This window comes from Macaca nemestrina, chromosome X, assembly GCF_043159975.1.
Source record: "Macaca nemestrina isolate mMacNem1 chromosome X, mMacNem.hap1, whole genome shotgun sequence".
Lineage (NCBI taxonomy): Eukaryota > Metazoa > Chordata > Mammalia > Primates > Cercopithecidae > Macaca > Macaca nemestrina.
Window position 1 is genome coordinate 107,676,798 of NC_092145.1, and position 15,752 is coordinate 107,692,549.

Genomic DNA, 15,752 nt, shown 5'->3' on the forward strand with positions numbered 1-15,752 from the left:
ATCTCCAGGAGCTGTCTCAGTCAAAGACTGGGGATGAATGCGGAGATGGTCCTGATGTTCAGGGGACAATTCTGCCAAAAGCAGAGCAATTTAAAATGCCAGAAGGAGGTATGCTATCCATTAAGATGCAAAATTACGTGCTTTCTGTTTTTCACAATATTATACTTTTGGTAATAAAAAGAGAGAACGTTACTGCCCCTTTAAAAACACAATTCAAATGCAGGCCTTCTTTGAAAAGTTGTTCAGACCCCAAATGCCTGACCAGAAGACCTAAACACTATCAGATACAGAAACAAATTGGGTCAAAGCCGTATTGAATCATCAAATATGAAAGCATCTTCTTACTTGTGACTATAACCAATAGCTAACTGTTTTCAGATTCTTTTCTAATCTCTGCTTTAAACAAATACATAATGCATTTGTAATACCACTTTGTGTGAAATATGCTGAGTACTGACGGAGGTTCTAGTACCAGATCTAACATAATTTGTGAGATTTCAGATGAATTCCAAAAATTCTACATCCATCTTTTTCTATTGAAAATAGTAAATGCAAATCAGATATATTAAAATCTGTTTCAAGATTGATTTCTGTATTTTCATGTTCTGTTGGATAGAATACAAAGATATGATTTGTTTTTCATAACAGTTTCACTCCAGTTATAATATCTGAGTTGAGATTTCATGGTTCCTAAGAGAATGAGTGGGCAACCTGCTTGATGTTTGTTTTCCCGTATGGAGACCTAAATGACTGTTCTTGGATTCTGTTAAATTCTGAATTCTCTGGTTCTTAAAGAATAATTGCATTTTAAATCCTTCCCGCAGTGAACCCTTGAACGACTGAATAATAAAATGGCAAGAGACAGACAGGTTTCTGTTACCAATGAAGTAGGCAGCATGCATGTAGGTCAGTGATGCTCAAGGTGGGTGTAAGATGCCTGTGCTAAGCATGCCCCCTGCCCTTCTGTCAGTCTTCATGAGCTGCTGTGTGTAATTAGATTGAAGACACATATGATAGAATCCCCTCTAGCCATATCATAGGTTACATATTACAGGTTTCTGCCTTGAGACATCAGATGATGCGATTTAAAGTTCAAAGACTGTAACGTCCTCATTCGTGAGTAGTCGACATAAGTATCTTTTACACGTATTTTCCAAATTGCTGACTGTTAATTAGAAGAGCTTCTGAATTTCAAGGGAGCACTCCATATTTAGGGAAGAAATTACCTAAATGTTTGTACTCTACACTGCTGAACCATTCCATTAGACCATTTACATTCAAAGACAGTTTTCTTTGGAAGGCCGAGGCGGGCAGATCACGAGGTCAGGAGATTGAGACCATCCTGGCTAACACGGTGAAATCCCATCTCTACTAAACAAAATACAAAAAATTAGCCGGACGTGGTGGCGGGCGCCTGTAGTCCCAGCTACTCGGGAGGCTGAGACAGGAGAATGGCGTGAACCCGGGAGGCGGAGCTTGCAGTGAGCCGAGACCAGGCCACTGCACTCCAGCCTGGGCGACAGAGCGAGACTCTGTCTCAAAAAACAAAACAAAAACAAACAAACAAACAAAAAGACCTTTTTCAGTCTGTTTCCAGGAGCCTACTGAAGAAGCCTCAACTGTATTCTTAGGAAGATTATAGTCTTAAATGCATAGAAAACACATTACATGATAAAGGAGAAGAATAAAAAATAATAAAAGAACAATAGAATAAACCTAAGGGAAAAGGAAAGAGGAAATGAATAAAAGACAGATACGAATCATTAGTAAAAGGAAAACGAATCCAAAAGTAACAAATTTAAAAGATCTTTTGGGGGGGAAATAGTTATGAATAGAGTATCCAGTAGTTTACACACTCGGAGAAAATGGAAAAAGGTCAACATGGAACATGAACAAGACACAGATATTGAATATAGGTTATAATTGAAAGTGAATACTCTAATATTTTCAGTGTATGGAAGAAATGGTTGATATGCTAGGCATATATACATTATTTAATATATCCCTATAATATGTGAATACCTAAACATCACAAAGACTGGAAGAACTTCTGAAATTTGCTAGTTGTCCCTCAAAAACACTTACTTTTAGAAACAAATAGTTGGCTTCTCCAGATGTCTTACTGTCCTTTCCATTTTCCTTTCCTATCCCTCTATTTCCGTTTCTTGTTTTGTTTTGTTTTGTTTTGTTTTTTGGCAACACTGTTCATGATATATAACGGTTTCACGTTTTGACATCAGAAATGATAGTGATAGCTTAAAACTAGTGTGACCATATAATTAATTACACAAACGGGAATACTTTCAAGTGTAAGAAGGCAGTATTCATATTGACATTAGCACTTTAGGTGAAAATTGGGGGAAAATGATTACGGTACCTTAAAAACCACAGAAGGGTAAACTAGCCCAAAGAAACATTTTTGCACTTCAGATACAACAGATAAAAAACAAATGCAATAAAATGTTTTCCTAAAAGATAGTTTTCAGACTATTTCCAGGAGTCTATTGGACATCCAGAATGTAGTTTCAAGCCAAAGCATGAAATTAAACATTTTTTTTTGTAAATTCCTTTTGTTTCTTAACATTTTTTTGTGTGTTGGTTATATTTTTAGTAAAAGTATACACAATGTTTGCTTTCTGCTTTGACCACTTTTTAATAGGTTCACCTGATTTAAATTGTTCTGACCTCTAACTCTCTTTTGGTTTCCTTGTAGCACTGGAAACCAGGATGTGTTTAAAAAGTATTGATAATGTATATGCTTGGAAATCTATCTTCAAAATCTCTACAGAGGCCTAACTGCATGTAAGCCAATGGGTGACTCATAGGCTTCTGGTTTTAGTCTACTGTATGCAACTAAAACACTGGTGTCCTTTGCATACCTTTAATGTCACCTAAATACAGTTCTGCTAGTAATGTTGTTCTTCTATTATAGGTGAAAGGCAACCACAGGTTTAAATGAATACAAGCTGAAAGAATGCAAACTGGTTTTGTATTAGACATTTGACTTAAAAATATCTCAGAGGACCTCACAGGCAGAAGGAGGGCGGGGAACACTTGTGAAATTGTAGTGATCGCTACATGGTTGGATGACCAAACCCTGAGTCACAGTGATGAGCCACGTGGATGTCCGTCTGCAGAGGGTGGGAGGGGAACGCCCCTGGCCTCTGCTTGAGGAGCCCTGCAGCAGAGTGACACCAACCTGCAGTACTGATCTCAGTTACGCCCTAAGGGTCCCAGACGTAAGAAGCCTATTGGTTAGGGTTCCTCGGTGTGTGTGTGTGTGTGTGTGTGTGTGTGTGTGTGTGTATGTGTGCACACGTGTGTGTGGGTGGGTGGAGAGAGAAAGAGAGAGAGAGAGACTGCGTTTGAAGACCTAGCCCATGGAAGTGTTGCGACTGGCAAGTCCAAATCTCACGGAGCAGGTTGTCAGGCTGGAGACCGGGGGAAGAGGTGATATGAAAGGTCAAATCCAAGGGCAGTGTGGAGGCAGAATTTCTTCATCTTGTGGAGGACCCCAGTCTTCTTCTCTGAAGGCCTTCAAGGAACTGGATGAGGCCCACCCACATTGGGGAGGGCAATTAGGTTTACCAAAAGTCTGCTGATTTAAATGCTAGTTTTCACGTAAAGAAAACCCTTCACGGAGACATCTACCCTGGTCAAAGTGAACATTTCTCATGCATCGTGGCGTAGCAAAGTTGACACATCAAATTTCCCATCACATTCATCTTATACGAATCCTATTAATGCTGAAGGTCTATCTGACAAAGGCAGGTGACTTTCTAACTAACATTCTGTATTAACCATTTTTATCCAACTCAAGCCAGCATTTCAGGCTCAGCACAACTATGGCCAGGAAGCTGAAGTTGATGTGCACGCCTTCCAGGGATGAGGCAGTGATGGGATATTCAGGGCACACAGGTAAGAACAATCCCAGAGGGCACAGGTGATACCCCTGGACTACAAGACTTTACCCTTGTTAGGACACCCCCAGCAGGACATACAGTCATCAGGCAGAAGCTGGCCAAGGCCTCCATTGTGCCATCCCACAAAGAAACCTTTCCCTCTAGGGTTCCCCGTTCAGTCTAAACAACTGGTTTGCATCTTTGGTTTAGGGGAACTGTCAGCAGGCAAGTCAGTTCAGGGTAGTCACTGACACAGGTTCCTCCTCTTCACAAGCATGGATGACATCCCTAAGGTGTTCTGTGCGAGATGTTCGGGAGCTGGGTCACCCCTGCTGTCCCATAGTCGCAGCTCGGTAAGGTGTGATCTTGGGTTCAGGATTCAGTGTGGTTTCAAAATTGGCCTTAGGGTATGACTGTGGGCTCCTCGCAGGCAGAGAGACCCACCATCTGTACTGTCACTGAGTTTCTCCAATTCAGTGTGGTACCCTGGGACTAGGGACACAGTACTGACACAATGCTAATCTTGCTTTTGCTGAGTCTGCAAGTAAATCAACCACTTTGATTCATTTGGGCTCATTGTCTTCTTACCCGCCAAATTGATGAATATATGACAAGCCAAAATAACAACTGCACTGGTGATCCTTGTGGCCCCGTTAGCCACCATAGGGCTGCTTAGGGACTGCCTGAGCTCTTGACACACTGTGATATTGAGTTGTGTGGTGTTGACTGACTGGAATAGACTTATTCTTCATGGCATCACACACATCAAACAAGTTTTCAGCACATAGTACTGACATAGGGTTGGCCTTGTCGCACCTCGGTTATTTACAAATCGGCTTCAGAATCAATGCCGTGTCTGATGCCAGCTACACTGCTATTTAACTTACATATTTACATGAAATCACCTTCTGAAGTCAAATGCATTTAAAAAGGTAGACTGATATTCCTACTTGAAATTCCAAAGCAGTTATCACATACTAGAGATGTAGTTGTAAAGAAAAATGGAATGAAAATATTTGAAATTTTAAAGGGATTAAGGAAAGATAACCAGTAAATTTATCTGCAATGTAATGCCTGCATCTTGTTATTTCATTTATTCTTCATAGCAAGCATTTAGTGTAAATATTCTAATTTCACTTTAAAAATGGGGAAACTGTCCCACAGGATGTAAGTATCTTGCCCACCATCTCAAGGCCAGTGTGTAAGAGGCAGGATGGAATCCCATGGCTATGTCATGCCATCGCGTGTAAGGAGACAGTGTAGGTAGGATCCAAGTAATTTTGCTTCAGCAAGTTGCCCTAGTTGCTTTCCCCTTTCTTCCACCTAGGCCCTAGTTCTTTCATCCAGCTCGATAGCCCGGGGAATTCTCACATATTTTGTGGAAAATAGGATATCCTAACAAAGGATGCAGATAAAGAGATACGTAGGGGAAGGAATAGAAGGAAGAGGCAGGGGGCTTCCGCGGCCTCTACGGGCATGCCACTCTCCATGTGTTCAGCTAGGCAAGAAGCTCTCTGAACCCTGTCCTTTTGGGTTTTGATGGAGGTTTTCATCCTATAGGCATGACTGACTAAACTGTTGGCCCGCCATTGGTAATCAACTTAACCTTCAGCCCCTCTCCCTGTCCTGAACGTTGGGGATGTGGCCGAAAAGTCCCAACCCTCTAATCCGCCATCCTAGAGCTACCTAGGAGCTGCCAGCAAATGGTCAACTCACTAGCATACAAAAAGACATCACTATGTGGAGATTCCAAAACCTGTAGGAGTTGTATGACAGTAAGCAGGGTCCAGGACCAAATATATATATTCACAATATCACACATGTGCATACCAGCTCAATCAGAATGCAGAGTTGCAAAAATGATACTATATTTTATTCAGACAGAGTCGCATTCACCCAGGCTGGAGCTGCAGTGGCGTGAACATGACTACCTTCATCCTCGACCTCCTTGGCTCAAGGGATCCTCCCACCTCAGCCTCCAGAGTAGCTGGGACTACACCTACATACATATGTGCATATATTCATGCATTCATTCATCTATTTTTGTAGAGAGGGGGTTTTGCCATGTTGCCCAAGCATGTCTTAATCTCCCAAGCTCAAGCAATCTTCCTGCCTCAGCATCCCAATGTGCTTGGATTACAGGAATGAGCCACTGCACCCGGCCAAAATGTTCAATACTGTCTAATATGTGAGAATAAATGAACAACAGGTGTGTGATACTTCTTTGGAGAAAACTGGAAAACTTTATTGAGATTTTTAAAAGTCAAATATCTCGGATAAATCCAGTTTGCATTCTTTCGGTTGTCTTTGTTTAAAGCTGTGGTTTCCCTTCCCCTGCGACAGAAACATAACAGGAGGGAACATTACCAGAAGAACTCTATTCAGATGAAGTTAAAGGTATGCAAAGGACACCAAAGGTTTAGTTTTATACAATGGACTAAAACCAGAATCCGAAGAGTCTCCCTGTGGCTAAGATTCAACAAGACCTCTGTAGAGACTTTGAGGATACACTTCTAAACATACACATTAGCAACATTTTTAAAACACACCCTGCTTTTTGTGCTAGAAGGAAACCAAAAGACAGTCTGAGGACAGATCACATTAAATCAAGTGAACCTATTAGAAGGGGCTTAAAGTAGATGACAAACAATGCGTAGAGTTTTACTGAAAATACAACCAGAACACAAAAAAACCTAAGAAACAGAAGGAATTTCTGAAAAAATTCCTCCAGAAAAAATGCATAATTTAATGTTTTGGCTTGACAGTATGGTCTGAATGTCCAATAGGTTCCTGCAGACAGTCTGAAAGCTATCTTCTGAGGAAACTGTTAATGTCACATTAGGAAATACATAAGTGAAATGAATAGAAAGGCCAGTATTGCATTTGTTTTTTCTCTATTGTGAAGAAGTGCTATGATATTGCTTTGAGCTAGTTTACCCTTCTTTGTTCTTTTTTAACATACACTAACCATTTGCATCCAGTTTTCACCTATAGTCCTCATGTCAATATGAATAATGACACTTTTTCCACTGGAAAGTATTCCCATTTGTATAATTAATTAAATGGTCATATAAGTTTTAACGTATCACGATCATGATTGATATTAAAATGTGAAAGAGTTATACATCATAACCAGTGTGGGGAAAAAAAAAAATGGAGAGGGAAATGAAAACAGAGAGTAAGACATCTGGAAAAGCTAAATATTTGCTTCTAAAAGTAACTGTTTTTGAGGGACAACTAGCAAATTTCACAAGTTCATGCACAGTCTTTGTGGTGTTCAGATATTTAGTTATTGCAGGGATATATTAAATAATGTAGGCATCCCTAGTGTGTCAACCATTTCATCCATACTCTGAAAATATTGTGTTTAAGGATGTATTCACTTTCAATTATGCCCTACATTCAATATCTGGGTCTTGTTCATATTCCGGGTTGTGCTTTTTCCATTTTCTTCAAGATTGTTTCATCTGCTGGATGCTGTCTTCCTAGCTATTTCTCAAAAGAACGATCTATTAAATGTATTACTTTTCGATTAGTTTTCCCTTTGTTAATGATTCATACCTTTCATGTACTGCCTGTTTCCCTTTCCCTTAAGTTTATTCTGTGACTCTTTTATTATTTTTTATGTCTCAGTATTATTTTCTTGTGTCATGTAATTTGTTATCTATTTTAATAAGATATGCATTTAACGGTATGACTGTCCTAAGAATACAACTGAGGCTTGTTCAGTAGGCTCCTGGAAATCGTCTACACACTATCTATTAATGTAAATAGTCTAATGGAGTGGTTCGCCAGTGTGGAGTAAATCATTTAGATAATTTCTCCCCTAAAAATGCAGTGCATCCTTTAAATTCAGAAGTTCTTCTAATTAAGTCAGCAATTTGAAAAACGTGTAAAAGATACTTATGTGGACTACTCAGGACTTAGTACGTTATAGTCTTTGAACTTTAAATCATATCATCTGATGACTCAAGGCAGAAACCTGTAATATATAACCTCTGATATGGTTAGAGGTTACCGTATGTGTCTTCAATCTAATTACACACAGTAGCTCATGAAGATTGACAGGAGGGCAGGGAGCATGCTTAGCACAGGCATCTTTCAACCACTTTGAGCATCACTGACCTACATGCAGGCTCCCTACTTCATGGGCCACAAAACCTTGACTGTCTCTTTCCATTCTATTATTCAGTCATTCAAGGCTTCACTGTGGGAAGACTTTAAAACACAAATCATTGGGTCCAGCGAGGGAGGTGGTTCACACCTGTAATCCCAGCATTTTGGGAGGCCGAGGCAGGTGGATCACTTGAGGTCAGGAGTTCGAGCCCAGATTGGCCAACATGGTGAGCCCCTGTTTCTACTAAAAATACAAAAATTAGTTGGGCATGGTGGCATGCACCTGTAATCCCAAATACACGTGAGGCTGAGGCATGAGAATCGCTTAAACCCGGGAGGCGGGGGTCACAGGGAACCAAGATCGGACCACTGCACTCCATCCTGGGGCGGCCGAGCGAGACCTCATCCGAAACAAAACAAAACAAAACAAAACAAAACAAAACAAAACAAAAGCAAAAATAAAAATAAAACAATCATTGTTTAAGAGTCTGAGAGAATTCAGGATTTGACAAAATTCAAGAACACTCATGAAGGTCTCCTTACGGAAAAACAAACATCAAGCAGAGTGCCCGCTTGTTTTCTTAGAAGCAATGAAATCTCAACTCAGATATTACAATTGGACTGAAGCTGATCGTTATGAAAAACAAATCATGAAAATCCGAGTATCTTTGCATTCTCTCCAACAGAACCAGAGCATGTAGAAATCAGCACTGAAGTGGATTTTAATCTATCTGATGTGCATTCACTACTTTCAATAAAAGCAAAAATGGGTGTAGGATTTATGTGATTTGTCCAGAAGCTCACAAATTATGTTAAGAGTTGGTACGAGAATCTCCTTCAGGGATCAGCATATTTCATACAAAGTGGTATTACAAGTGCATCATGTTTTTGTGAAAAGCAGACATCACAAAATAATCTGAAAATTGTTAGCTGTTGGTTATACTCAGAAGTAAGAAAATGCTTTGCTATTTGATGATTCAATATGGCTTTGACCCAATTTGTGTCTGTATCTGATAGTGTTTCAGTTTTGCAGTCAGGCTTCTAGGGTCTGAATTACCTTCCAAAGAAAGTCTGCATTTGAACTCTATTTTTAAAGGGGCAGTAAGATTCTCTCCTTTTATTATCAAAAGTATAATATTATGGAATACAGACAGCACATAATTTTGAATCTTAATGGGTAACATACCTCCTTCTGGCATTTTAAATTGCTCTGATTTTGGCAGAATCTTCCCCTGGACATCAGAACCATCTCCGCATTCATCCCCAGTCTTTGACTGAGACAGCTTCTGGAGATCAACTTCCAGGTCGGGCACTGAAAAATACCAAAAGGATGTCGACTGGAGCAGCCAAACAGGAGTGATAAATAAGGAACTGATCCTTTTCTTTTCCTCGGTGTTATGCAATAAAAGCCTATAAGCTACTGTGGTAATAAATGTGAAGCAAAGATGTCCCACGTTTGTTTTCCTGTATTATGATACCTTATCTTAAATGACAATCTGAGGATAAGTCTCAGCACACCTACCTTGCCCATACTTTACCATTGTGTATTATAAACACACAGCTACCTAGGAAAACAGGACAGCCTCACGGATAGCATTTTAATCGTAACTTCAATGTAATTTTCTGAAGGATTAGATCAATGCATCGGTGAGCCTATGACAAATCTTATGGTCCTGACACTCATCCCCTGTTGAGGTATCTTGAAAATGTTGGGGTTAAACTTTATTAAAGTAATTCTTAGATCCAAAGGCCCCTATATGTGACTTTCCATACATGAATGTCATTAAGAAAAAAAGTACGAAATATAACAGCAAAACCACTGTCTTCCAGTGGGAGTACGGGAACTGAAGTGCAAAGAAATTAATGAGCATTGTTGACAGTCATATTCTGGAAACCCCTTAACAGGGAATTGCTAAAATAATCCATGGCCCAAATTCTGTCTCTGATTAGTTTGAAAATGCTATCCGTTGAGAAAACAATTTCTGTTTCATGATAATCTTATCGTACTTGGAGCTTTCTAATTATAAAAATATTGAAACAACTTTTCAAAGCCCCCTCCGTATCCTACTAATAAAGTTACCTGTACGCCAACATCCTGAGTTATCCACCTTTTACCAAACATACTGTCAAAAATATACATCAAAGGAAACAGTGGCTGTCATTCATTGACCTCTTTTCTGGAGTTGCTATCCTGCTTCACTGAACTGCGTTTTGTCCTGAGCCAATATCGAAGTACCTTATAGTACAGACACATTTGAGTATTAAGCATTTTTGAGCAAAATATCATTCACATTTTCTAAAATAGATGGTAGGAAGAATGCATACCTTGGAACAAAATACGAATTCCTTCTCCATGCGTCAAGTTTTCTTGGTAAGTCTCTATCTCTGAGCCTCAGTTTTCTTATTTATTTATTTTTATGTTTTGAGACGGAGTCTCGCTGTGTCACCAAGGCTGGGGTGCAGTGGTGTGATCTCGGCTCACTGCAACCTCTGCCGCACGGGCTCAAGAAATTCTCCTGCCTCAGCCTACTTAGTAGCTGAGATTACAGGTGTGTGCCACCACGCCCAACGAGTTCGTATATTTTTAGTAGAGACAGGATTTCACCATATTGGCCACGGTGGTCTCGAACTCCTGACCTCAAGTGATCCGCCCACCTCGGCCTCCCAAAGTGCAGGGATAACAGGGGTGAGGCACCACGCCCGGCCTCCGTTTTCTTATTTATAGAATGAGGCTAAGATTCCTTTGCAAATGGGCTTTATTTGGGGTGTTATATGGTAGGGTGACTTGGCACTCCACATGCTATCAAAGGGTGCTTACAACACTGTGAACACCATGGCTGAGAAGATCTCACTGCAACGTCCTAAGAATATCAAGTTAAACTGGTGAAATAATGTACATTTTTATACAACCAATTAAATGGTTTCATCTGATTTAGGAACGACTATATTTTCAAGCATACAAAATGCATCTCAAAGAAAAAGAGAAGATTCATCATATCCAGGGACTGCAGGAAGCTGCAAACTATACCCATCACATTTCCAGCCTCTTGCAAAACTCTCAGCAAATGTTTGAGATCCTTTCCTGTTGTTTTCTTTCGTCCTGTTACTGGTCATGGCATAAGGCGTCATGCACACACAGGCCTCCCCCCCCCATAGACATTCTTTCTTTCCCTTCCCAGCACCTTGAATCTCAGCTGCACCCTGATCTTCTTCTCTCTTCTGACCAGGTGTATGATCCTGACTTTCAGTTGGTGGTCCTTCTTGTTGAGGCTCTGGCACACTGGGCTCCTGGGACAAGGGCGGGGACATGGTGTGTGCATGTGCAGATAAAAAATTCTTCTTATCAATGCATGTCAATAACATGAATATACAGATTACACAGATACTTCTGATCATATGCATGTTTAAAGACATGCTCCAACACTATCCCAAAACTATTCCACATACTTACTCTTCATTAAGTTACTCTTCCCATAGAGAGGTTACTCTGAGACCGTTACCCTCAATGGCGTTGGAAGCCATTTTAATTCATGTGGGGTTGAATGGGTGTAACGTGCTATGAATAAGCATGAGGAGGAAATCACCAGTCAAATCGAGGAACACAAGTTCACACATCCAGGCGAAAACAGTGTGTAGTCCTCTTGGGTTACTCTTTCCTTCATGAGATGCCGTGATCATTTTTTATCAACATGGGAGACCTTTATCAGTGTATCTATACTAGTTCAACAATAACTACCACACAAAAAAACTTCTGCTATTGGAAAAAATCGAACGTTAAGTTACTCACAGGCATAGGCCCAACCAGTTGAGCAAGTCGTAAACATCGTCTTGGTCTATATCTTCTTCCTCGCCAACTCATATTTCAGTCTGCAAACAGAACAGTGTGCACTTTGCGGAGGCTGAGGAGGATGGATCACCTGAGGTCAGGAGTTCGAGGCCAGCTTGGCCAAAATGGTGAAACCCCGTCTCTACTAAAAATACAAAAACTTAGCCGGGTTTGGTGGTGAGTGCCTTAATCCCAGCTAGTCGGGAGGTTGAGGCAGGAGAACCGCTTGAACCCGGGGGCGAATGCTGCAGCCAGCCGAGATCGCGCCATTGCACTCCAGCCTGGGCAACAAGAGCAAAACTCCATCTCAAAAAAACCAAACCAAACCAAACCAAACCAAAACCCAGAATACCGTGACTGGAAAAATGCATGTGAGTGGATACTACATTTGAGCACTTCCATGGCCAAATGCTAACTTGCAATTTTTAAAAATTTGGTAAGACATTGAAAGGTAAGTCAGAGGGCATGTATAAGTGCGTATGCCTTCTGAATCGAATACTTGCACAGCCACTTATGTTCGTCAAGCTAGCTGAGCAATGCCTTAGGGCTTATGCCAAGAGACGCACGGTATTTCCAATGAGGTTTGGTTTCACAATTGGACTCTCCATCGCGAGACATTTAGGAAAATACAGCTTGAGAATTAAAATTAAAGCGCCCATGGCTTTTGTCACACACCCTTTGCTAGGGCCATTTCCCCCCAACATCGAGTTTTGTTGGAATGCATAGCCCCTCCCACCCATTCGAACTTCCAAGATGGAGCTGAGAAGTTGCCACATAGCACTGGGCAGTCCTCACCGGGCGGGCACCTCTGCGGTTCATTATACAAACCTCGGGGTGGCGGTCACCAGTCCGGAGTGTTCCCAATTTCCAGGCCCCTTCCTTACCGCCCACGACATTCCAGGCCTGATGCCCCTTGAGGAGTCTGGAATTTGTCCTCTGTTGGAAGTTTCAGGCGTTTCTGGGACTGGAATACCACCAACAGCACCCCAGCATCGCCCCAGCTTCACCTAACCCCCGTCCCATTCCGAGGCCCTGCTTCTTCCTTCGTTCTGACCCCGACAAGACAAGAAGGCCCATAGCTGCGGGGCCGCACGAGAAGGACGACGACATCAAGCCCCTTCTCACTGGGAGTCACCAATCATGCGCCCCGACCCTCTGGAAGCCCGCTGGCTCCTCCGCACTCTCACTCACGCTTCAACTCCCAGCTGGAGCGACCTGTGGACCTACTGGCTGCGTCTCAGCAGGGGAGAAAGAATCCAGACCTCAGGGACCCGAGCTGCAGGATCACAGCTCCCCGGCGTTCACCATACGCGAAGGGCCAATGGGAAGACGCCCAATGAATATGCGCACTAAGGAGGCACCAAAGGAGCATGCGCAGTGAGGTCCCCTCTTGCCTTAAGAGCCGCACTGCGCTTCCTTGTCTCCCCATGCCCTGTCCTCTGCTCCTTCCAAGGTCCCCACTAAGGACTTTGGAATCCATCCTCTCTGTGTGGTATTTTTTATGCCTCTGAGACTGAAATACTGCAAATAATGTCACCCTTCAACTCATTCCCTGTTCATCTGACCCTCCTCCCCACTATGCCCTTACTTCCTCCCCTGCCCAGGACCCCACAACAGCAAGGCCATGGGGATGTCGCTGCCTTTTAGTAGAAGGATGAGGATCTATATGAGGCCATGGACCGAGTGGTCCAACCTACGGGAAGCCCTTCTGCTTTCCCTCCCACTCACTGACACTTCAACTTCTGGGAGGACTGCTCTGCTGACCTACCAGCTGTGTCATAGTTGGCAAGAAAGAAGTCATGACGTTTCCTTCCACAGCTCTGCAGGGATAGAAGACAGACAGCAAGTCACATGGGCAGCAGGAACTTGCTTAGCAAGGGGCATGCCCACTGAGTCTGCCACTTGCAGGGTCGACCGCGGTTTTCCTGCTGTTCTCATACCCGCATCCACAGGGTGTTTGTAGTGGAAAGAAAGGCACTTAAGAGAGCATTTGTTTTTCTTTGATCAAACCATCTCATGCATTGAGAAACGTTGGGAACACACAGTCCTATGTCACCCTTAATGGAGGATGTGTCTCAGAAAAGCCTGTTGTGAAAGAAAGAAACTATTTTTATATCTTTATTTATCAATGCTTTTTTTTTTTTTTTTCTCAGACAGGGTGTGGCTTTCTCTCCCAGGCTGGAGGGCAGTGAGATGACAATACCTCACTGAATCTGGAGTCTGGATCTCTTGGGCTCAAATAATCCTCATACTGAAGCCTCTCAAATGGATGGTACTACAGGTGCGAACACCACGCCTGAGCAATTAATTTATTTTTTAGAACATTGTCTCAGTCTGATGCCACGCTGGTCTTGAAGTTTTGGGCTCAAGCGATCATCCCGCCTTGACCAATTTTTACACATGCTTTGATTAATCCCTTTTTTCCTCTGGTTCTCGGTTTTCTGCCATGCTTCTAATGATTGGAATGGAATAAACTCTTCTGCAGACTAAATATATTCACACATGCTTAATTTTGGTTTTTTTTTTGGGGGGGGTGTGTTATTGAACATTTAAATCTCTGGGCTAGTGACTGATTTGCCTGAATATACCTGTAGGCCATTCAGATCGTGTATTTTGATTCAGAAATATATGTACATATTGATGACAGGATCTAGGCGCAGTCTCCTGTGACATGATGCAAAGCAGTGGTGACTAACTGGATCATATACTGTACTCTCCAAATATCAACTAAATAGCCTGTTCATAAGACAGGGCTGACATTATTTGCATAGTGCTGTAAGGGAGAGCACTACCTCGACAGAGGCACTAGTGTGTCAGACGTCGAAGGGATTTCAGTATATTTATTCTGATTTTGAAATCTAGTGTAAAGTGGGTCTTTTAAAGTGGGGGATTGTTTGGTTAGAGTTAGGTAGGAATCATAATGATGTAGGATTGGTGGAGCCAAGAAGACAAAAATGTTTAGGCAACGGTTCAATGAGTTTTGGGATTGAAAAATGTCATTTGACACTTTTGACTGAAGAGTTGATGAATCTTTCAGGCAGTTGCTGAAATGAACAGTAAAGTTCTTTGCATCTTTTATTTTCCTAGGCAACAGATTGCTGTATTAGTAAAGTTACGTTGATGAAGCCAGTGGGGTATAAGCTCTCGTTAATGTAGACAGTAAGCTGTGCGCATGATTCCTGTTCTTATTACTCATGTATTCTTTGGCAGTTTAATGTGGGAAATATTATATGGAAGGGAAGGATAGGAACGGGGCCCTGACCAGAATGCAGCCTTTTATAAATAAGATATATTGCTGAAATGACGCCTATATATATCATGCAGCTGGCCTTCTTTTAGGGCAATACCTTGAGTTGGAAAAGAAAGGTGGCTCAATCTCTCTCTGTCTCTCTCTCAAAAGCAACTTGAGTAGGAATCGTGGTGTTTTAAATATTTTTTTTAAAAAACGAGAGCAGTTATAATCATGATCTCTTATTTAATTTACCTTTTATATTTCTTATCCTTTCTTGGCATGGACACTATTATTATTAAATTTTACTTTCTTTTTTTCCTTACTAAGTCCAGTTTTTAATATAGTGCACTCGGAAGTGCTCAAAGAATGGGAGATAGTGATTTCTGGACTCAGACTTTTTGTGAGCAACTATGGCTGTTGGTAGTGTTTCACGTTGTACTAGTTAGGGATCTGTAGAAGGACAGAACGAATAGGATAGATGCATATATGAAGTAGGGTTTATTAAGGAGTATTGACTCACACGGTGACAAGGTGAAGTCCCACAATAGGCCATCGGCAAGCTGAGGAGCAAGGAAGGCAGTCCGAGTTCCAAAACCTCAAAAGTATTGAAGCCAACATTGCAGCCTTTAGTCTGTGGCCAAAGGCCCGAGAGCCCCTGGCAGATCCTGGTGTGAGT

General features: G+C 41.7%; 1 protein-coding gene across 3 annotated transcripts; it reads right to left on the reverse strand.

Annotated features, from left to right (window-relative positions):
- Positions 1–6,115: 6,115 nt before the first annotated feature.
- Positions 6,116–13,157, reverse strand: LOC105466825 (X antigen family member 5). Of its 3 annotated transcripts, none has more exons than XM_071088842.1 (5): positions 13,072–13,157; positions 11,806–11,885; positions 11,201–11,306; positions 9,205–9,330; positions 6,116–6,236 (listed from the first exon to the last, which is right to left on the reverse strand). In XM_071088842.1, the coding sequence occupies exons 2-5, from the start codon at positions 11,875–11,877 to the stop codon at positions 6,214–6,216; spliced, it is 327 nt and encodes a 108-aa protein (XP_070944943.1). In that variant the 5' UTR covers positions 11,878–11,885; positions 13,072–13,157; the 3' UTR covers positions 6,116–6,213. The 3 variants fall into 3 exon arrangements, with proteins under 3 accessions (XP_070944943.1, XP_070944942.1, XP_070944944.1); XM_071088841.1 differs by having other exon boundaries at positions 13,036–13,157; XM_071088843.1 differs by lacking the exon at positions 13,072–13,157 and adding an exon at positions 12,673–12,891.
- Between the last annotated feature and the right edge of the window lie 2,595 nt (positions 13,158–15,752).

What these genes read in the sequence shown, in the direction of transcription:
- LOC105466825 (XM_071088842.1), bottom strand. Translation starts at nt 11,877, where the DNA reads ATGAGTTGGCGAGGAAGAAGATATAGACCAAGACGATGTTTACGACTT. An exon ending in GGGTGCAGCTGAGATTCAAG is followed by an intron (nt 9,331 to 11,200) that starts GTGCTGGGAAGG and finishes GGTATTTTTCAG; the next exon opens with TGCCCGACCTGGAAGTTGAT. An exon ending in ATTTAAAATGCCAGAAGGAG is followed by an intron (nt 6,237 to 9,204) that starts GTATGTTACCCA and finishes TTTCTGTCGCAG; the next exon opens with GGGAAGGGAAACCACAGCTT.